Consider the following 23,859-nt stretch of genomic DNA (forward strand, 5'->3'; position numbering starts at 1 on the left):
ACAAAACCTCAACAAGAAACAGTTTGTCTCTGGATGGGACATTGTCCTTAATCATGACCCTAAAAATGTCTGGGCTTGAGCCGAACTGTTTTAAATGGGAGCAACATTATAAATGATAAAGGAGTCCAAAAAGGCAACAAACACTTACAATAAACAACACCACTAATAATCTCTCTCTATCTCTCTCTCTCTCTCTCTCTCTCTCTCTCTCTCTCTCTCTCTCTCTCTCTCTCTCACACACACATACACACAGACACACACACACACACACACACACACACACACACACACACACACACACACACACACACACACACACACACACACACCACACAAATGAATTAATGGAAATTAAACAAATACTTTGTTTACTTTGTATTACTTCAGTGAACCTTGCCAAACAACAACTCCCCCATTATTGTTTGGGGGAATAGAGAGAAAAATGTCATGCTTGCCTTGTCATGTCATGCTTGTCTTCAAATCTTGAGAGCCCATTTGCGGCTTTCCGCCGACAAATTATGAATAAATGCCTCCAGCTCTGACTGACTCTGTGCTTCTCCGTTCAAATAAAGCAGATGGCTGATGATGCACTTTTGAAAGACTACAACGCACGCGCGTAAAAGCAAAGTAAAAACAATCGTTCTTGGATCAAACTGATAAATAATTTTCTTTCCCATTGACGACTTGTCCTACATTTTAACGTAATATTTATTGTTTATTGTTGAAAGTAAAAATTATATTTATAGTTTTAGTGTGGCTGAGATCACACACAGGGGGCTGAAGCCACCCTAAAAAAAATGTCTGGAACCGGCCTGGCATTTATTATTTATCCAATAATCAGCTGAACTGACACAGGACCCTCCCGCTCTCTCTCTCTCTCTCTCTCTCTCTCTCTCTCTCTCTCTCTCTCTCTCTCACACACACACACACACACACACACACACACACACACACACAGACTGCACAAAAAAACAAGATGAATAAGCAGACTGCTGATCTTCGCAGGTAAAACAATTTAATCTTCCTCTCATTGCAAAGGTTTACATTTCTAGTAAAATATTTAAAAACATAAAATATTTTAAGTTCATTCTTTCCTGGTCTTAATTTTGTTTTCGTTTTTATGAGGCAAATAATGTTTTTGAACTAGACACACACACACACACACACACACACACACACACACACACACACACACACACATATATATATGCACACACAACTACACACTGAAGAGGATCTGTGTGTATGTGTGTGTGTGTGGTTAACCAATGAACTGGTCAACTGTTACGTTGGTTGTTTTTTTCTTTGCACGGCCTTGTTATGTGTTTTCATCAATTTTCTGCAATATAAGTAGAAAAAGTCAAAAAACAACCAACGTAACAGTTGACCAGTTCATTGGTTAACCACACACACACACACACACACACACACACACACACACACACACACACACACACACACACACACACACACACACACACATATATATGCATATATGTGTGTGTGTGTGTGTGTGTGTGTGTGTGTGTGTGTGTGTGTGTGTGTGTGTGTGTGTGTGTGTGTGTGTGTGTCACCAGTTCATTGGTTAACCACACACACACACACACACATACACACACACACACACACATGCTTTTATGTGTGTGTGTGTGTGTGTGTGTGTGTGTGTGTGGTTAACCAATGAACTGGTCAACTGTTACGTTGGTTGTTTTTTGACTTTTTCTACTTATATTGCAATGTAATTATATAACCAATTATATGTACACTCAATTATATAACCAATGAACTGGTCACACACACACACACACACACACACACACACACACACACACACACACACACACACACACACACACACATATATATGCATATATGTATGTATGTGTATGTGTGTATATGCATATGTGTATATGCATATATGTATGTATATGTATGTGTGTGTGTGTGTGTGTGTGTGTGTGTGTGTGTGTGTGTGTGTGTGACCAGTTCATTGGTTAACCACACACACACACACACATACACACACACACACACATGCATATATGTGTGTGTGTGTGTGTGTGTGTGTGTGTGTGTGTGTGTGTGTGTGTGTGTGTGTGTGTGTGTGTGGTTAACCAATGAACTGGTCAACTGTTACGTTGGTTGTTTTTTGACTTTTTCTACTTATATTGCAGAAAATTGATGAAAACACATAACAAGGCCGTGCAAAGAAAAAAACAACCAACGTAACAGTTGACCAGTTCATTGGTTAACCACACAAACACACATACACACACACACACACACACACATATATATGCATATATGTGTGTGTGTGTGTGTGTGTGTGTGTGTGTGTGTGTGTGTGTGTGTGTGTGTGTGTGTGTGTGTGTGTGTGGTTAACTCAACTTGTGGCTAAAACGAAGTAGAAAAAGTCAAATGCAGCATTGCACACAATGCTTCTCTGGAAACTATGTGCACTATACTGAGCTTTTAGTACTTCTGTTATTATTACTGGATTACATTTCAGTAACCTCCTTCTAGCCCTTGAATTATATACACTCTCTTTACACCACATAGTACACTACTTTACAAGATCTGTCATTCTGTAGCCAGTCGAGGATATCCAGTGTACTTGCCACAATGTGGAACATACCATAATACACTCATTGTTCACTTTAGTAGGAACAGCTGGACATCTAAACAAATATCCAGTCATGGCAGCAGTGCCATATATAAAATCATTTCACATACAGGTCAAGAGCTTAAGTTAACTTTAACATCACCCATCAGAATGAGGGGAAATGTAGTCTTGGTGTTCATGATTGTTAATGCTAGACAGACTATTCAAAATCTGGTAAGGCCAGAATTTAGCATTAGTCATTCATTGACTCAACCTGCCTTGTGTCAACATTTCAGAAACCGGTCAGGAAAAATCATTACTGACCCTTCACACCCTGGACAGAACCTCTTTCAGCTCCTCCCTTTTGGCAGGTGCTACAGAACTTTGCTTCCCAAAACTGCCCGACACAAGGACAGATTCTTTCCCCAGAAAATCGTCATTATTAACAACTCACCATAATTATATTCCCTGCATCATATCTATAAGTACTACATTATCAGAACTGTCAGTAATCACATCATCTGTATATGTCACACACACTACTTCTGCTGTATATTGTACAAAAGCATAAAACTGCACAATACTGTTATTTGCACTACCATGCACTTCTCACACTTTATGTAAATAATTGATCTGTCATATATTCTGTATTAATATTTAATACTCACACGGTCTATATTGTCTTTTATAGTCTGTTTTGTCTAAAAGTTACATAGTGACAGAAACAAATATTAGATGGAAGGAAAGTGAACTGTATGTTTTAATGCATTTTGCAATGCTATAGTTTTCAACGTCCCTTTTCTGAGTTATTGAAGGCGTTTATTATTTATCCAATAATCAACTGAATTGACACAGGACCCTCCCACTCTTACACACACACACACACACACACACACACACACACACACACACACACACACACACACACACACTGTAAGGCCAGAATTTCGCATTAGTCATTCATTGACTCAACCTGCTTTGTGTCAACATTTCTTGCTGAATTAGGTGGTGTAAAAGTGCTGGGAATGTTGGGATACACTGAGGCCTGTCAATCAAACATTTATCAGATGCCATAGTATGAGTAATTTTGTCGATCATATGCATCCCTTTATAATTACAATTTTCCCATCTTTAATTGGCTGCTACCAGCATGATAACAGCCGTACCGTCCCAACATGATAGCAGCCATACCTTCATGCCAGACCGTCTGAATCCTACTTAACTCAGAATTCATGAGTTGAGATTTTTAAGTCTTGATGATGAACTAGACATCCCACACAACTAAATTCAACTTTAATATATATTAGTATTTTTAAATTAGTGTATCTTCTATTAGAGCAGTCTTGTATTGGTGCTTTGAGTACAATTCTCTCATAGTCCTATAATCATAATAATACATAGTCCTACATTATAGAATCTGCTGTTCAAAGTGTTCAATATATATAACTTTATTGACTCTAACTTATTATCCTATCTTTTTTCTTTCACAGTAGAGTGTCACAGCAGTCTGTTACTCCAAAAACCCTCTTTATCCTAATTATCATTGTTGTGCTCATATTTGTGAGATATTTCCTGACTGGTTTAAAACCTGTGAAATATCACAAGCCTGACTATTTTTACCCTCAATGGAAAAAATCAAACCTTACGGCATGCGGATGGAAAGTAAAATATGACCCAATCATTAAAGTCACCAATCTTACAACATACATGGTTGGCTCCTATGTAGAGCACCGACAGGAGGTGAAAATGACACGGACAATTGCTATAGTGCTTCGCAGTGAAAATGCAGAGTATCAATGCATGCTGTGCTGCAATGGAACGAAGGTGCCAGTATCTGCTACTTTAAACATTCACTCTGATCACTTTGATTTTGAGTACGGCACTGCTGATATTATGTGCCGAATACCGGAAGAGTGTCCAACACCAGAACATGTGGCTATCACTTTCAAATCACCTAAAGAGAATGGATCATTGCAGGATATTCATGCCTTCCAACCTGTTAGGAATCAACAGAAAATTCATGCCTTCCAACCTGTTAGGAATCAACAGAAACAGGAAGTTTTTCCCTATGAATTCACAATTTGCATTTCAACCATGTATGACTATGAGAATGTATTGCTGCTTGTGCAGGCCATGGAGATGTACAGGATACTCGGTGTACAGAAGGTAGCTATTTACAAAACCAACTGCAGTAAAGATACACAGAAGGTCCTGGATTATTACGTCAGTCAGGACTTTGTGGAGCTCATCCCTTGGAGTGTATCGTCCTACATTAATGTATCCAGAGGCTGGAAGAAGCAGGTATCGCCAGGGGAACTACACTACTTTGGGCAAATCGCAGCACTTAATGACTGTTTGTATCGTTACATGTACAAGAGTCACTATGTAGCTCTTCAAGATCTGGATGAATTCATTCTACCTTTGAATTTAAACAATTGGACAAAGCTCCTGCCTGAATTGGAGAGGAAACACGGTCTGCAGGTGGGATTTTATTTTGAGAATAATGTGTTTCCTTTTTACTTGAAGGATCCAAAATCTGAGTATTCACCAGACTTCTGGAAGAAGGTTCCGGGAGAAAATATTTTAGAATATGTTTATAGGTTAAAAAACAACGATGAGTCAAAATTCTCTAATTTCAAAGTTATTGTAAATCCTCGACTAGTGTTTGAAACTTCAGTCCATGGATTTTTGAAATCAGTGAAGGGTATTCAGAGAGTGAACCCTGAAGTTGCCCGCATGTATCACGTAAAGAACTTTATTAAGAAAGATGATGCATTTAAACATAACTGCATACTGAGAGACACACATCTCAGAGACTATGCAGATAGGCTGATACCTGCTGTTTCTGAAGTGCTTCAGAAAGCACTAAAATTGCCAAAAGTGTAAAACAAGTCTGTGACGAGTTAGACAAATATCTGTAAAATATCTGTGTTAGCCAACCTGTAAGCTGCGATATTATGAACTAATTTGAGGACAAAAAGGTTTATAATGGCCTATTATTTCAATTGAAAGTGTGCCTGAATTAAGCCAATTGTAATAAGAGATTAAAATTAAGGTTTCCAAATGCATTTGTACACAAATTGCAAATATTTTGATAGGATTCTGTTTGACAGGAATCAAATGACATATCTCTAAAAATATGTCCAATAAAAACCCCTGAAATGCATTTAAATCATCAATTGTGCCACAGCAAAAGCAGTGCAGATCATCCAACACAGGGTCAGAGGGATTCTGAAGTCTAACCCAAGAGAGAAAGCAGTGGACATCCTGGATGGGGTACCAGATTCACACACAATAGATAATTTAGTGATGCTTGAGAAGATATCAAGGGGCTTCATATTGGTAGGAATTTTATTATTTTAAATATATAATCCTAGTTTCAACCTGATCTCACACATACCTGTGTCCAGGATTACCAGACGTCCTTTAAGCCTTAGCAGCACTTTTGTGAAAATCAGTTTTCTTGCTGATAAAATTAAACATTCTGTTTGTATATAAAATTTACCAATATAAATATGTATCATAGCATGCTAGATGAAGAATAAGCAGTGTATGCTCTTTGCTACAGATCATATGGGCTCTATTGTCTACATTCCAATTGGTAGTCACTGCACCGTCAATCTGTACTTTAACAAAAAATTAAGTTCAATCTTTTTCAGCTTTGCTGCATTGCTGGAAAAGGTCACAGTCACCTATCGTCTCCAAAAACATATGGCTGAAGTTCAAAGACACTCTCTGTCTACTTGAAAATGCTTTTTTAAAGAAATGCTATGTTTTTATCTTGGGACTTATTGACAATTTGCTTGTACTGAACATCCTTTCAACGTAATTTTTAATGTTTTAATTTGCCATTGTCTTTTCTACTGTTATCTGCTCATTAGGGATCTAGAAATAAAATTAATTTTAATAGTTTAGTGAAAAATCCATGCCATCCTATTTCCAAATATCAATAAGTGCACAGCTTTCTTCATAAGACCACATGACTCTGCGACCTGCCATGGCGAAAAGTTTGGTGTTTTCAGCAGTCACAGTGACGGAACACGGCTACAGGAATGGCAAGCCTCCAGGGACATTTTGCGAAACGAAACGCAAAGCGGGCCGGGACGTCATTGCTTTCACATGTCACACACAAATCGAACCACAAACGAACCCACAAGCAAACCGTACTCAGACTACCTCCGGAGTGTGCGTGCAGACCACCTCCGGATTCGCATCTGGGTCCTTTTAAGGGGTCTCAGATCACATGGTTTGTTCACATATATACACTGAACCGCTCTGAGAGCGTTTGGAGGCTCAAACGAACTAGGTGTGAAAACACCCTTACTCTCTAACCATGAGGCCGCGACTTCCCCTTCCACTTTTATAAACTCAAGGCTGTTTTTAAGAGAATGCTTTACACAGTTTGTGTTTGTTAACAGTATCTGGTAAATGAAACTATGCTAGTGCTGCATTTGTAGCACCATCACTTTTGACTACATTACTTATTATTTTCACAATGCATTATGAATTTTTGTTGTATGACTACAACAAAAATCTCAAAAATCACAAAAAAATCTACACAATACCAAATCTGTACATGTGTCACAAGTGAATAAGAATAAGAGGCAATAAGAGGATCCAAGCAAATATATATATAAAGCCCTAAGATAAAGAGGGTTTTTGGAGTAACAGTCTGCTGTGACACTCTACTGTGAAAGATAGGATAATCAGTTAGACTATATATGTACGTATGTATTATTTTTATGTACGTGTGTGTTATTTTTGTGAGTTCTTATGTACTAGCATAAATACTACAAAATATTTGCAAAAAAAATGTTTCTCTACATTGGAATGAAAGATTCTTCCTACCGGATGAAGTGCATCTTATGCCTACCGGAAATCACTGAAATTTTACTTTTTACTTTTACTTCAAATACTTAAGTAAATGAAATATCAGTAAGTTACTTTTGATACTTAAGTACAGTAAATATCAGATACTTTAAGACTTTTACTTGGGTAATATTCTAAAAGGTGACTTTCACTACTACCAAAGTCTTTTCTAGTACGATACTTGTACTTTTACTCAAGTATTGCTTTCTAGTGCTTTAACCTTCATATTGTCCCTGGGTCTGTTTGACCCGGCTGGAAGAATTTAATGCGTCATAACTTTGGTTTTCTTCCACATATTTACCTGAAATTTAGCAGGATTGTTCCAAATTATGAACTTTGCAAGAAAAAATTATTTTGTCTATTTTCGTTGAACTATGTGTTCAGCACAATATATACTACGCGTTTTTGTTCCGCTTGGGTCATTTTGACCCAGCCACATTTAGTGGGGCTATAGGTCACAATTTTGCCCTTTTCAGCACAATAAACATACATACAGACACAAAAATGCACACATAAAATGTCCACTAACACACGCACCCAAAACACACACCCCCCCCCCCCCACACACACACACACACACATGCACACACACATATACACAAATTGGGCATTGCATTTCATTAGGCCTCCAGAAAAGAAAAAAAGTCAAACATTTGTAAATATTTCACACTTTTGATATGCCTTCGCCTAGCAGAGGGCAAAATATGATCTACCGAAATGATGCTGCACACACACACACACACAGTCAAACACTGCTCAAAGCATTGGGCATTGCAATTCAGTTGGCCTCCAGACAAAACAAAAGATACACATTTGTAAACATTTCACACACACACACACACACACACACACACACACACACACACACACACACACACACACACACACACACACACACACACACACACACACACACACACACACACACATATTGGGCGTTGCATTTCATTAGGCCTCCAGAAAAAAAAAGCTACACATTTGTAAATATTTCTCACTTTTGATATACCTTCGCCTAGCAGAGGGCAAAATATGATCTACCGAAATGATGCTGCACACACACACACACACACACACACACACACACACACACACACACACACACACACACACACACGTTGTGTTTTCATATTCAAATCATATTTGTTTCCTCTCTTATTTATGAATTTAGTTGCAGTCAGCTTTGACCTGTAGATAGTTGCAGATGCTGAGTAATGTTCGACATTCAGTCAACATTAAGTCAGTGGTTATCCAAAATAATATTTAATAATTTCTGCTTATTTTACTCAAAACATGGCAATATTTCATAAGCTTTATCATCAAACAAATCCCCTTTTCTAGAATCTTCCACTGTATATACATACAGTGCGTGTATTTGTGTGTGTGTGTGTGTGTGTGTGTGTGTGTGTGTGTGTGTGTGTGTGTGTGTGTGTGTGTGTGTGTGTGTGTGTGTGTGTGTGTGTGTGTGTGTGTGTGTGTGTGTGTGTGAATGTGTGTGTGTGTGTGTGTGTGTGTAGCCTGTTGTTGGTTGATCAGATGACATCAGGTGGGCAAAATAGATATTACAAGTGTAAAATAGATATTACAAACAGAATGGTGATAATTGTAGAATTTTTGATTTATAAGCTTTATTATTTGCTGGCATTAAAAATGGTCAAAATGGTTTCAAAACAATCTCCCACCCTTGAAATATACCAGCCTGTAATTGTGCATCAACTTTTTTGCCTCTATAGTGAAAATAATTCAAATTTTGAGGCATTTCTGTAAATAAGTAAGGTTTATTATACCATATATATATATCAAAATATATGTTAATATGTTGGAAACAAGTTAGATTAAAAAGGTAAAAGAAAAAAAGGCTATCATATATACTTCATTTTTTATAAGCAGTCAAAACAGACAAGGTCAATTTGACTCAGTGCTCCTATTTTGTATAGGAGGACAATACAAGGGTTAAACAACACTGCATAACTGATCTGTCATATATTCTGTATTCATATTTAATGGTCGTACTGTCTATATTGTCTAACATTGTCTGAATTGTCCTCTATTGTCTGTTTTGTCTAAAAGGTACATGGTGAAAGAAACAAATATGAGATGGATGATGATATGTTATTCAACTTCTCTTTTTGGAGTTAGTGAGGGCATTTTTTATTCATCTTGTGAACTTGTGAAGTGAAACTTCAAAACCCGGAAAAGGAAAGTACCAGATTAGGTTTTACTTAAGAAAAAGTGCCTTTATTGTGTCTTATTTATTGTTTTTTCTTCAATTTTCTGCAAGATAGGAAGGATATTAATATTTCTTCTCTGGAAACTATGTGCACTACACTGAGCTTTTAGTACTTCTGTTATTATGACTGGAGTACATTTCAGTAACCTCCTTCTAGCCCCTGAATTATATACACTCTCTTTACACCTCATAGTACACTACTTTACAAGATCTGTCATTCTGTAGCCAGTCGAGGATATCCAGTGTACTTGCCACAACATGTAACATACCATAATACACTCATTGTTCACTTTAGTAGGAACAGCTGGACATCTAAACAAATATCCAGTCATGTGGCAGCAGTGCGATATATAAAATCATTTCACATACAGGTCAAGAGCTTCAGTTAATTTTAACGTCACCCATCAGAATCAGGGGAAATGTAGTCTTGGTGTTAATGATTGTTAATGCTAGACAGACTATTCACAATCTGGTAAGGCCAGAATTTAGCATCAGTCATTCATTGACTCAACCTGCCTTGTGTCAACATTTCAGAAACCGGGCAGGAAAAATCATTACTGACCCTTCACACCCTGGACAGAACCTCTTTCAGCTCCTCCCTTTTGGCAGGTGCTACAGAACTTTGCTTCCCAAAACTGCCCGACACAAGGACAGATTCTTTCCCCAGAAAATCGTCATTATTAACAACTCACCATAATTATATTCCCTGCATCATATCTATAAGTACTACATTATCAGAACTGTCAGTAATCACATCATCTGTATATGTCACACACACTACTTCTGCTGTACATTGTACAAAAGCATAAAACTGCACAATACTGTTATTTGCACTACGATGCACTTCTCACACTTTATGTAAATAATTGATCTGTCATATATTCTGTATTAATATTTAATACTCACACTGTCTACATTGTCTTTTATAGTCTGTTTTGTCTAAAAGGTACATAGTGACAGAAACAAATATTAGATGGAAGGAAAGTGAACTGTATGTTTTAATGCATTTTGCAATGCTATAGTTTTCAACGTCCCTTTTCTGAGTTATTGAGGGCGTTTATTATTTATCCAATAATCAGCTGGACTGACACAGGACTCTCCCGCTCTTACGCGCGCTCCAAAACACACACACACACACACGCACGCACGCACGCGCACACACACACACACACACACACACACACACACACACACACACACACACACACACACACACACACACACACACACACACTGCACAAAAAAACAAGATGAATAAGCAGGCTTCTGGTCTTCGCAGGTAAAACAATTTAATCTTCCTCTCATTACAAAGGTTTGCATTTCTAGTAAAATATTTTAAATTCATTCTTTTCTGGTCTTAGTTTCGTTTTCGCTTTAAGAGGCGAATAACGGTCTTGAACTACTGTAGACATCGACTTTACCTAGATTCGACTTTAATATATATATATATATATATATATATATATATATATATATATATATATATATATATATATATATATATATATAAAATGACTATCCAAAAAAGATCACAAAACAAGGGAAACCATTAATCGACATATTATTTCAGCTTATATTATGATGCTGGCAGTAACGTTCAGAGTTACTGGGGTGTGTTAAACGCACTGAACTTGTGAAGTGAAACTTCAAACGCGTCGCCTGAAGAGGAAAGATACAGAATAGGTTTTACTTAACAACAGCTGCCTTTATTGTGTCTTATTTATTGTTAAAAGTGTCTTGAAATGACAAGAGACTGAGCAAGTAACTGAGCAGCCTGTGTGGACAAAAAACAGACGAATACTTCTGACAGTTGATTGTCTATGGTTACACCAAGGTTGTGAGATGTGACCAAAGGGTGGATCAGATCCCCTTCAGTGTGTAGTGTAGTATATTGTTAAGTTGTTGTTTTTTCCTTGCAGGGCCTTGTTATGTGTTTTCATTCATTTTCTGCAATATAGATAGAAAAAGTCAAATGCAGCATTGCACACAATGCTTCTCTGGAAACTATGTGCACTACACTGAGCTTTTAGTACTTCTGTCATTATTACTGGATTACATTTCAGTAACCTCCTTCTAGCCCTTGAATTATATACACTCTCATAGTACACTACTTTACAAGATCTGTCATTCTGTAGCCAGTCGAAGATATCCACTGTACTTGCCACTGGAACACAAGTCTGCCTTTTACCGAAAATCAAGTCTGGCCTTTTGTTTTTTTTTTCTATTGCAGTACTTCTGCCTTATTATTAAAAAACATGCTGCGTTGTCAAAACTGTTGATAAAAATGAATGTGCTCCAGAGAACGTCTTGTACTCTTCCCTGCCACGTATCACACAGAAGACACGTCTCGTGGACCAATCTCCCAATCTCACTTTATACAATTACAAGGAGTGAGTTTTTCTCTACCTTTTTATATATGATTTCCACTGATCATATGCCTATATACGTATACACATACATACACATGAATACGACAACCGTGACATACACAAAAACCTATGTATGAGATATCCACCTATAATAATACCTACATTAATCACATCTCTACATATAAAATGATCAATGATGATACTCTATCACCTACAATCACCTATGGTATAGGAATTCTGATTTAGAATATGATTATGACATAAGTTTATGATCATAGGTTAGGATTATGGGTTTTGATTAAAATAACCTTCTGGTTCAGAATCAACTGGATCATATATTAGTGGTACTTGACTTATGATTACGTTTTGTCTGATTAGTATAAGTACTGCACTATTACTAAGCTAAGCTTTTGCATTCTATAATATTGTTTTGCATCTGTTTATGCTGACTCCTTAAGTTTGCTAGACTATGATCTCAGTCTGTCTTGTTTGTCCAGACTGGGCCTGCACATGCATTTTTATTTTTAAGCCTTAGTTCCTCTGTTCTTTCCTAAAGGACAGGTTCCCTTTACACATACACATATACACATACATACACATATATTATAATCATATAACTCATATAGCTCAACACTATTACAATATCTGGCCTACACCCTCATGTCCTACAACATCAATTGTAATAGTTCATATAATAAGATCACATATCAAGATTTTTTCCAACAGTGCCACTTACAACTTAATAATTATTAATTCTGTCTTATTTCCCACAACCCAATTATTTGTAGTTGTATACTGTTTATATCACTCCATGCCACTGCACCAAAATGAATGGTCGAGCAAATCAAATACATCATTAAACATACTATATCTTACAATTAACTGATTAGTAGAATAAAAAAATAAATGAAATCCTACTGTAAATTTAGACCAGTGGTGTCAAACGTATTCACATGCATTACTCAGAAAGAAGTATAGATACTAGGGTTTAAAAATACTTCTGTAGAAGATGAAGTATCAACTAGGGCTTTTTACTCAAGTAAAAGTACTGGTTTCAAAACTACTTTAAAAGTAATGCAAGGAAAGAAATGCCATTAAGGACAAACACTTAGGCTGTGCCACAATGACTATAATGACTATAATGTTACATTAATATGATAATGTTGAAAAATTTGGGATGCACTAGGCTACCTGTTTCAGCCACATACTGTATATGCCCACTGAAAAAGAACACATTTTAGTACAATGCAAATACATTAAAAGAACCATACGTATATGTGTACTACTGAGCTGTGTTTCATGGAGCAGAAGATATGACTAGTTGGCTATAAGTATTTAAATGGTGCAAAAAGTCAAACTTCAGAGGCATGTCATAAATAACCTTTACTGAAACAAACACATTGGACTGAAACAACAACAGGGTAATCAACATGCGACAAAGAGTTACTAATAGGTTTTGTTCATCCACACAAGCAGATGGTTTTCAAAGTTCTTTGCGACAATGCATGCTCTTCTGGGCCTGAAGATCAGCCCTGCAACACTAAACAGTCTTTCACAGGCTGCTGAGGCAGGAAGTGCCGTATTAAGCTTAAGTGATAGCTGGCACACAGCTGGGAAGGACTTCAGTACCTCTACTGTGTCTCCTGGGCACCCCAGGTACGCATCCAACTGCTGGGTCGTTTCAAGAAGGCTGGTCTTCTTCAAGGAGGAAAAGAAGTTTATTATAAAAAAGAAATTCATACAGATTTAAAACAACACTAGGATTAGAAAATGATAATTTTTCTTTTTGGTGAACTATCCCTTTAAAGCTGTTTTAGGACCACAAGCAGCTGCTGGCATGACTGAAAATTAGCAGTAAAATCATTTTAAACAGCATTTGGCTAATAGTTCGGCCTATTACCTCTTTACAAGGACCCATAGGGACCCATACAGGCACACGCACTCTCATACACAGACAGGATCATACCTTATCAACCAGCTGTAGATTATAGCTTTGCACAATTAACTATTAAAAATAATTAAAAATATTGAATATAGTAACAATATAAGCTCAGATAACATTTGGTTAAAGTTGAATTTCAAATCTCACACAGAGCCACCAAAATAGTTTGCAATATTGAATCATAGCCTGCTGGTAGCAAGCATATGGGGTCAGAATTGTTTCGTTATTCTGAATAAATACACTATGATCCACAAATAAATATAAAGAGTTTCACAAATATTTTTACAAATTTCACAAAAAGAAATGAAATTCACAAATAAATAAAATGGGATTTGCAAATAAAAATTTTTTTATAAATTGTATTTATTTGCGAATTGCTTCCTGCTCATTTGTGAATCGCGTTCTGTGCATTTGTGGATTTGAAACATTTCTAACGTCAAGAAGTGCACAAGAATCCACAAATAGGTGGACTCCGCCCACCGTCTACTCCAGCCAATCACGTTCTGATTTACTCGCTCTTCACACTACCCCTGGACCCATTGATGATTCTGAAATCGTTTCCAAAGAAAGCAGAATTGAACTAACCCTTAGTGCTGGCTACAATCCATACAGGGTTACCAGATTGGGCTCGAATCTGCGACAAATGATTTTTATTTGTTTTGTTTTTTTAATCGTATTTTGCAGTACATATTACACTGTGATAGTGCGAGTAAATCAGAACATGATTGGTTTGAGGTAGACCATGCCACGATTGGTCAGCGCCACGAGACCGTTGTCCGATTGGCTGGAGTAGACGGTGGGCGGAGTCCACCTATTTGTGGATTCTTGTGCAAGTCTTGACGTTAGAAATGTTTCAAATCCACAAATGCACAGAACGCAATCCACAAATGAGCAGGAAGCAATTCGCAAATAAATACAATTTATAAATAAAAATAAAAATTTGCAAATAAAAATTTGCAAATCCCATTTTATTTATTTGTGAATTTCATTTCTTTTTGTGAAATTTGTAAAAATATTTGTGAAACTCTTTATATTTATTTGTGGATCATAGTGTATTTATTCAGAATAACGAAACAATTCTGACCCCATACAAGCAAACCATTGGCATGAACCCAAGTTTGCCACAGCAAACATTGCAAATTTATCATTATTATTACGTTACTAGGTCACTACAATATTGTCAATAATTGACTGATAACAAAAACTATAGGTTTGCACATTTAACTTACAAATATAGCAATAATTTAAGCTCAGATAACATTTGGCTAAAGTTAAATTTGTTAATAATTGACTGATAACAAAATTTCAGCTTACCTCAATATGCTTTTTTAGATTAGACGGCGAGTTTTTGAAAGCCATTAGCTCGTGGAATTTGGGTGTGCGTAGCTTACAGAGCATTCGCAATGGCTTATTTTTCCATCTAACCATTTAAAACATTCTTCTAGGTACAGCCATGGATGTATAAGGGTTGGGGTTGGTTGGTCTTCCTGGCTACCAGCTTCCTCGCTGGTGCTGGTGCTTGGTTGTTAAGACATTGAGTTTTGAACCTCTGACAGACACCTTCGTACTTGGCTCCATCTGCTATGTCCAGCGTTGGGTAACTGAAGTGTCACGTGATTTGTGTCATGTGCAGGTGCGATGGGTCGCGTACAAACCAATAGGGTGTCGGATTGGTACAATGTTTATACTTCTCATCCAACCACAATCACATTCTTTCTATCCGGATGGCGCGAGTTTTATTTTATTTTATTTTATTTTATTTTATTTTATTTTATTTTTTGGATGGCGCGTTTTATCTTGAAGGATTTTTTTTAATGATGACAAGCGGAAATGAAATATTAGTAACGAGGCTATTTTTAAAATGTAAGGAGTAGAAAGTACAAGTAATTGCGTGAAAATGTAAGAAGTAGAAGTTAAAAGCTAAAAATAATTACTCCATTAAAGTATAGATACTCAAAATTTCTAATTAAGTAAAGTAACGAAGTATTTGTACTTCGTTACTCGACACCCCTGATTTAGAATAGTTTTGGAACTTGACAATGACTAATTTAGGAGTCGTAATAAATATATCAACAGCCCCAGTTTGAGCAGTGCCAGTGCTGACTCTTTTTTAAACATGCTATTATGCTATGATGCTATGAACTGGTCAGTTGTGTTTTATATAAATAAATATACAGTACCCTCAAAAGTCAGTACACTCCTTGCATTTCAGCAACCGCTTTAGTATATTTTCTCAAGGGACAATACTATAGAAATTAAAATTGGATATATTTTAGAGTAGTCAATGTGCTGCTTATATAGAGGTGTAGATTTACTGTCCTCTGAAAATAAATTAAAATGCAGCCATTATTGTCAAAGTAGCTGGCAACTGTGGTGGAAATCTTTCCTCTAAAGATGTTTGTAAGGCCTTGTTCTTCTATGCTTTTACCTTGTAGCTGTTGTGGCTAGAAACTGTCATTGCCATGGGTTGTTAGCAAAAATTGGGGGAGTGAGATATAAAACGGAAAGCACTTTATTTAAACATACACAATTTTCACATTTTATTTATTTCCTCTTATTTTGAAATGTAGCCCTACTTTTATTTACTTAATGAGAGAACATTATACATATCTACAATCATACATATGATCAGTTCTATGGGGCAAGTCGTGGCCTAATGGTTAGAGAGTCTGACTCGTAATCTGAAGGTTGTGGGTTCGAATCTCGGGCCGACCACGACTGAGGTGCCCTTGAGCAAGGCACCGAACCCCCCAACTGCTCCCCGGGCGCCGCAGCATAAATGGCTGCCCACTGCTCCGGGTGTGTGTTCACGGTGTGTGTGTGTGTGTGCACTTTGGATGGGTTAAATGCAGAGAACGAATTCTGAGTATTGGTCACCGTACTTAGCCGTATGTCACGTCACATACTGTTGTTTGATTTAACAGTCAGGTATTGATTGCTTGCAGATGTTGATACAACTACTAGGCTACTTAAATATATATATCACACTAACTAGTTAGACATTATGAAGAAATTCAATCAAGAAATTTTCTCTTACTTGACCTCTTTAAATTTTAGTTAAATACCTCTGGCTTAGATTATGAGAAGGACAGAGGGGACTGGAGATGGGGATAAAATCTTGATGTATTCGATGATCAGGGCCCGGCCTTACTGATGCTATACAAGGAGTGTTGGGTCCTGCTGCGTGGCAGAGAACACAATAAATTGTGAAACTCTTTTTATTCTTGCCCGTGCCTACCAGTGTGACACTTTATACTTTAAAACTCTAAAAACTCAAACTTCCACAACACAACAAAGTGAATAAACCCTAAGTGATAACAGCATGATGTTTAAACATGCAAAACCACATATCCTATAGATCATGTTCATGTTTTGTCTTCTTGACAGAACAATACAAATAAATTGTGAGGGTGTATGTATTTATTATTTACCTGATAATGAACTGAACTGACACAGACCCTCCCAGATTACACATGCGCACGAACACTCACAAACCCTCTTTGCACATGCTCTTTTGTCTAATTTCACTGTGTACTGCAACAGCTAAATGTGGTTGACATGACAATAAAAGCTTCTTGACTTGACTTGACCCATACACACACACACACACACACACACACACACACACACACACAAACACTCTCTCACACACACACACACACACACACACACACACACACACACACACACACACACACACACACACACACACACTGCACAAAAAAACAAGATGGAAACACAGACTGCTGTTATTTGCAGGTAAAGCAATTTAATGTTCATCTCATTACAGGTTTGCATTTCTAGTAAACTATTTTTAAAGCATAAGATATTTTAAATTAATTATTTTCTGGTCTTGGTTTTGTTTTCGTGAAGAGTTGAATAACGGGTTTGAACTAGACATTTCACACAACTAAATTCAACTTTAATATATATATTAGTATATTCAAATTAGTGTATCCTGTTTTAGAGCAGTCTTGTATTGGTGCTTTCAGTACAATTCTCTCATAGTCCTATAATCAAAATAATACATAGTCCTACATTATGGATCTGCTGTTCAAACTGTTCAGAATGTACAGTATATATACACATTGTCTAACTGATTATTCTTTCTTTTTTCTTTCACAGTAGAATCTCACGGCAGTTTGTTGCTCCAAAGACCCTCTTTATCCTAATTGTCATTGTTGTGCTCATATTTGTGAGATATTTCCTGACTGGTTTAAAACCTGTGAAATATCGGAAGCCTGACTATTACCCTCACTGGAAAAAGTCAAACCTTCTCGCATGCGAAGGGAAAGTGAAAAATGACCCAATCATTAAAGTCACCAATCTTAAAACATACATGGTTGGCTCCTATGTAGAGCACCGACAAGAGGTGAAGAGGATAAGAACAATTGCTATAGTGCTTCTCAGTGAAAATGCAGAGTATCAATGCATGCTGTGCTGCAATGGGAAGAATGTGTCAGTATCTGCTTCTTTAAACATTCACTCTGATCACTATGGGTTTGAGTACGGCACTGCTGATATTATATGCCAAATACCGGAAGAGTGTCCAACACCAACACATGTGGCTATCACTCCCAAATCACCTAAAGAGAATGGATTACTGCAGGATATTCATGCCTTCCAACCTGTTAGGAATCAACAGAAACAGGAAGTTTTTCCCTATGAATTCACAGTTTGCATTTCTGCCATGTATGACTATGAGAATGTATTGCTGCTTGTTCAGGCCATGGAGATGTTCAGGATACTCGGTGTCCAGAAGGTAGCTATTTACAAAACCAACTGCAGTAAAGATACACAGAAGGTCCTGGATTATTACGTCAGTCAGAACTTTGTGGAGCTCATCCCTTGGAGTGTATCGTCCTACATTAATGTATCCAGAGGCTGGAAGAAGCAGGTATCGCCAGGGGAACTACACTACTTTGGGCAAATCGCAGCACTTAATGACTGTTTGTATCGTTACATGTACAAGAGTCACTATGTAGCTCTTCAAGATCTGGATGAATTCATTCTACCTTTGAATTTTAACAATTGGGCAGAGCTTCTGCCTGAATTGGAGAGGAAATATGGTCAGGAGGTGGGATTTGAGTTTGAGAATAATTTTTTTCCTATTTACTTGAAGGATCCAAAATCCAAAAAGTATTCACCAGACTCCTGGAAGAAGGTTCCGGGACAAAACATTTTAGAATATGTTTATAAGTTAATCAATGATCCTTCAAAATTCAATAATTTCAAAGTTATTGTAAATCCTCGTCTAGTGTTTGAAACTACAGTCCATGGATTGTTGAAATCAATGAAGGGTACTGTGAGAGTGAACCCTGAAGTTGCCCGCATGTATCACATAAAGAACTTTAAGAAAGAAGATGCGTTAACAAATAAAATCATACTGGACACTCATCTCAGAGACTATGCAGATAGGCTGATACCTGCTGTTTCTGAAGTGCTTCATATTGTACTAAAATTGCCAAAAGTGTAAAACAAGTATATGTAAAAAGTATGGTCATGATATGTTAAGAGTAAAGAAGCCATTTTATATAAACATGCCAAGCAAATCTAAACATACCAAATGCACGCTGATAAAGCTGGAGAGTTTAGCTGAATTGTACAAGACAGGAAGCGGTACATTTCCAAAGAATATTTCTTAATAAAATATTTTTTTATGAAATATAAGCATTTAAGCATTTATTCAGGAGGATTAAACTGTTCAGCATGTTGTCAGGCACCTAAAAGGTATCATGAAAGCATATGAATGTCCACTGACACAAAAATACAAAGCCTGTAAAAGTGACTATTTGCTTATTCTAATTTTTATTTAAATTGTTTTATTTGCAGCTGCTGACAATTTTTATTACAATAGAGTCAATCTGAATAGTACCTATGATGGCAGTAGACAGCTTCACATTCGTAGACAGCACCAATGGAAGGAAATAATCACAATCTTCAGCAATCGCCCCAGACATCTGTCTGTAGTGCTGTCAAAAGCAAGCCTCTGGTTAGCCAACCTGTAAGCTGTGATATTAGGAACTAATTTGAGGACAGAAAGTTTTATAATGGCCTATTATTTCAATTGAAAGAGTGCCTGAATTAAGCCAATTGTAAAAACAGATTAAAATTAAGGTTTCCAAAGGCAATTGTACACACTCTAAAAAATGATTCATGGGGTTAGTTTGTAAAACTTAAAATAAACAATATTTTCAGCATAAAATAATTAAGTTTGTAATATGTACTTGTATTGGTGAGTTGATAACTCATTTTAATAAGTCTTTCAAAATTAAAATAAAGAATGCTGTCTTAACATAATTATATATCGATTTTGAACACACACTTTTACCTTCTCGTAACAACAGAAAAATATTAAGTTAGTGAAACTTGTATATCTAGTGAGCATCCTTTAGAAGTTGAGTAAAGGTGGAATTTGCCCGGACGTGTTTTTCTGCCAGAGAAGGACTACTAGGAGCCGGAGAAACAGGAGAATCGAGGCTATATAGGTAAGTTAATATTTTTGCTTTGTTTTAATCTCAGCAGCTACCAACTGTATGCACAAAAAATCGTTGACTTAAGTAAAGTTGTCCGCAGATTCACAGATTCGAGTTTCCCGAGTCAATAACTCCTGAGCTAAACGCTACACCTCTTTTCTCTCGTAATAATGTAGTGAGGCGGCTACAACCGCGTTTTCCTCAAAATCAGCTTTCCTCCACGGTGGACAAAATACATATAAACCTAAATATGAAACAAAATGAATGCGGCAAACTTTACTTAAGTAAATCGTTGTTGTCACACACTAAACTGAAAAGACAGTTTGAGCTAAGCTAACTCATCGATTCTAAAGATAATAGACGTTTAGCTAGCTAGTGTGTTCAAAATAGGCTTTACGTTTTGTTTTACAGTGGCAGCTAAATGATGTTAATTGATATCGAACATGTTTAGTGTCGTCCGAATTTAAAGTTTACACTGGGTTGATTAAGACACACACACACACACACAAACACACACACACATATGCATACATGTATGTACATACATACATACGTACACACACACACACACATACAGTATGTATACATACATGTACATACATACATACATACATACATACATACATACATACATACATACATACATACATAAACCTGTAACAAGTTAAATAGTTAACTAATAAGCAAGTTAATTTAAGCACAATACCTAACATGACAATGTGTGTGCATGCCATTTTTATCTGCTGTGACGTTTTCACAGTTGATCCATCTTGTAACCTTGTAAACCTTGAGCTTTTTGTAAATTTGCCATTACAACATTTGAGTTTTTATTTTTCTTTCATATACAATCTGCAGCATTATGTTTGATGGTTAGGCAGCTGACATTTCTTTAAGTTTGCAATTTTTCATGTGTAGTAAGTTTTAACTCCTAAGATTTAACTCATGTGTCTAATGTCCTGTTCCTTTCCTTGTCTTAAAACACTGACATTGATTTTGATCTACTTAGGATGATGAGGTGCCACAAATTTTGACCCAGCCAATGCCAGTATTATTATTGAGGGAACGGAAGTCCTGCAAGACCTGGATGTATCCAGAGCCTGTGTCCTGCTAGGGCTGGTATATGCTCTCAACCTCAGCTACCCAAAGGAACTAAAAAATACTTTTGAGGTGTTTCAGAAAATAATTCTTGAGCTGAAAGCTAGGCCGAAGGTAATGTCTTTAAACAGTAAACTGTTGTATTCCTGAAATGTTACATGTAAAAGTTTTGTTGTGCATACACATACAGAAGCTGTAATTTTGACAATTTTTTACATGAAGGTTACAGTGTTGTATTTGTTTGAGACTTTATGGCAGCTGTAGTTTATGTGATGAAGGTAAAAATTAATACTTTGCAAAAAATTTTAAAAAAAAGGAAGAAAACTTTTAGTTTCAGCTAGGTGGACCCAATAAGCTGACAATTGTGTCTGTTGTAGGAATTCATTTTCCACGTTCCCTGTGATTTATTGTTATTATTTTATTTTATTCTGATATGTACCTACCAGAAAAATACTTGATTCTTTACTTGACTTTACTTGAAAAAAATACTTTAGTCCTGGATAATTATCTTTTTGTCAAAGCATTGTTTTGTCAAAGCACTCTTCTTGTACACAAGTTGACATTGGTTTTATAATAAACCAGTTTCATCATAAAACTGGAATTGCTGTGTTATTTCTCCTGACTGAAGTGAAATAAGTTACTGTTGTTAGGTAACAATTTGCATGGACATATCTAAGTAGAATGGAATCAAAATAAAGAAGTTAGAATAGCTTAAATTATGTAATTTGACCACTTAATATCACCAAAACTTTGAAATTAAAATTAAGTTGTTTCAACTTAATTAAGCTCTTAGAGGTTAAGTCAAATCATGTTGGTTTTACTAAACAAATTGGGTTAGTCTAACTATAAAAGGTACATGATATCTACTTAATAATGACTGAGTTGAAGCTACTTAAAAAGATGCATGCAAATTGTTACCTTAATTTTTTTAAGTTGAGCCAGCGTTTTATTTTTTAGAGTGCACAAATTGCAAATATTTTGGTAGGAATCAGTTTGACAGGAATCAAATGACATATCTCTAAAAATATGTCCAATATACAACCCTGAAATGCATTTAAATCATCAATTGTGCCACAGCAAAAGCAGTACAGATCATCCAACACAGGGTCAGAGGGAATCTGAAGTCTATCCCAAGGGAGAAAGCAGTGGACATCCTGGATGGGGTACCAGATTCACACACAATAGACAATTTAGTGATGCTTGAGAAGATATCAAGGGGCTTCATATTGAAGGAATTTTATTATTTTATATATCACACATAACACACATTATCACACATACCTGTGTCCAGGATTACCCGACGTCCTTTAAGCCTTAGCAGCACTGTTGTGAAAATCAGTTTTCTTGCTGATAAAATTAAACATTCTGTTTGTATATAAAATTCACCAATGTAAATATGTATCATAGCATGCTAGATGAAGAATAAGCAGTGTATGCTCTTTGCTACAGATCATATGGGCTCTGTTGTCTGCATTCCAATTGGTAGTCATTGCACCATCACTCTGTACTTACCAAAAAAAGTTTAACCTTTTTTAGCTTTGCTGCATTGCTGGAAAATGTCACCTACCGTCCTCAAAAACATGTTATGTCTGAAGTTCAAAGGCACTCACTGTCCACTTGAAAATGCTTTTATCTTGGGGCTTATTGAAAATTTGCTTGTACTGAACATCCTTTCAACGTATTTTTTAATGTTTTAATGTTACATTGTCTTTTCTACTGTGATCTGCTCATTAGGGATCTAGAAATAAAATTAATTTTAATAGTTTAGTGACAAATCCATGCCCTAGCTTGGGTGACACATAAGTAATATATTTTAATAAAATATAAAATTTGAAACAACCAATCAATCCCCTCCTTGAACCGCCACCTTATTGTGGTGGAGGGGTTTGCGTGCCTGAATGATCCTAGGAGCTATGTTGTCTTGGGCTTTCTGCCCCTTGTAGGGTCTCCCAAGGCAAACAGGTCCTAGGAGTCAGACCAGACAAAGAGCGGTTCAAAAACCTCTTATGAAGAAAATTAATGCAAGGTCCGTGACATCGCCCGGTATGGCGCAAACGGGGCCCCACCCTGGAGCCAGGCCCGGGGTTGGGGCTCGCATGTGAGCGCCAGGTGGCCGGTTCTTACCCCATGGGGCCCGGCCGGGCTCAGCCCAAAGGAGCGACGTGGGGCTGATCTCCTGTGGGCCCACCACCTGCAGGAGAAACCGTAAGGGGCTGGTGCAATGTGGATTGGATGGCAGTCAAAGGCGGGAGCCTCGGCGACCCAATCTCTGGACACAG

The 23,859-nt window shown here is 36.8% G+C and overlaps 1 protein-coding gene across 9 annotated transcripts in view; it reads left to right on the forward strand.

Annotated features, from left to right (window-relative positions):
- The first annotated feature begins 891 nt into the window (after positions 1-891).
- Positions 892-23,859, forward strand: part of LOC113634363 (glycosyltransferase family 92 protein F13G3.3-like) — a 36,369-nt gene continuing 13,401 nt past the window's right edge. Inside the window, exons 1-3 of one of the 9 annotated variants that reach the window (XM_027133537.2) lie at positions 10,839-10,977; positions 11,929-12,088; positions 18,135-19,679. In XM_027133537.2, the coding sequence (XP_026989338.1) occupies positions 18,349-19,485 (1,137 nt within the window). In that variant the 5' untranslated portion in view covers positions 10,839-10,977; positions 11,929-12,088; positions 18,135-18,348 and the 3' untranslated portion in view covers positions 19,486-19,679. Of the gene's footprint in view, positions 1,006-4,092; positions 5,769-10,833; positions 10,978-11,928; positions 12,089-17,640; positions 17,769-18,134; positions 19,680-23,859 lie in introns of those variants that run through there. The other 8 variants (XM_027132961.2, XM_027133076.2, XM_047822186.1 and 5 more) reach the window with 8 other exon arrangements.

The sequence above is a fragment of the Tachysurus fulvidraco genome, chromosome 13 (assembly GCF_022655615.1).
Source record: "Tachysurus fulvidraco isolate hzauxx_2018 chromosome 13, HZAU_PFXX_2.0, whole genome shotgun sequence".
NCBI lineage: Eukaryota > Metazoa > Chordata > Actinopteri > Siluriformes > Bagridae > Tachysurus > Tachysurus fulvidraco.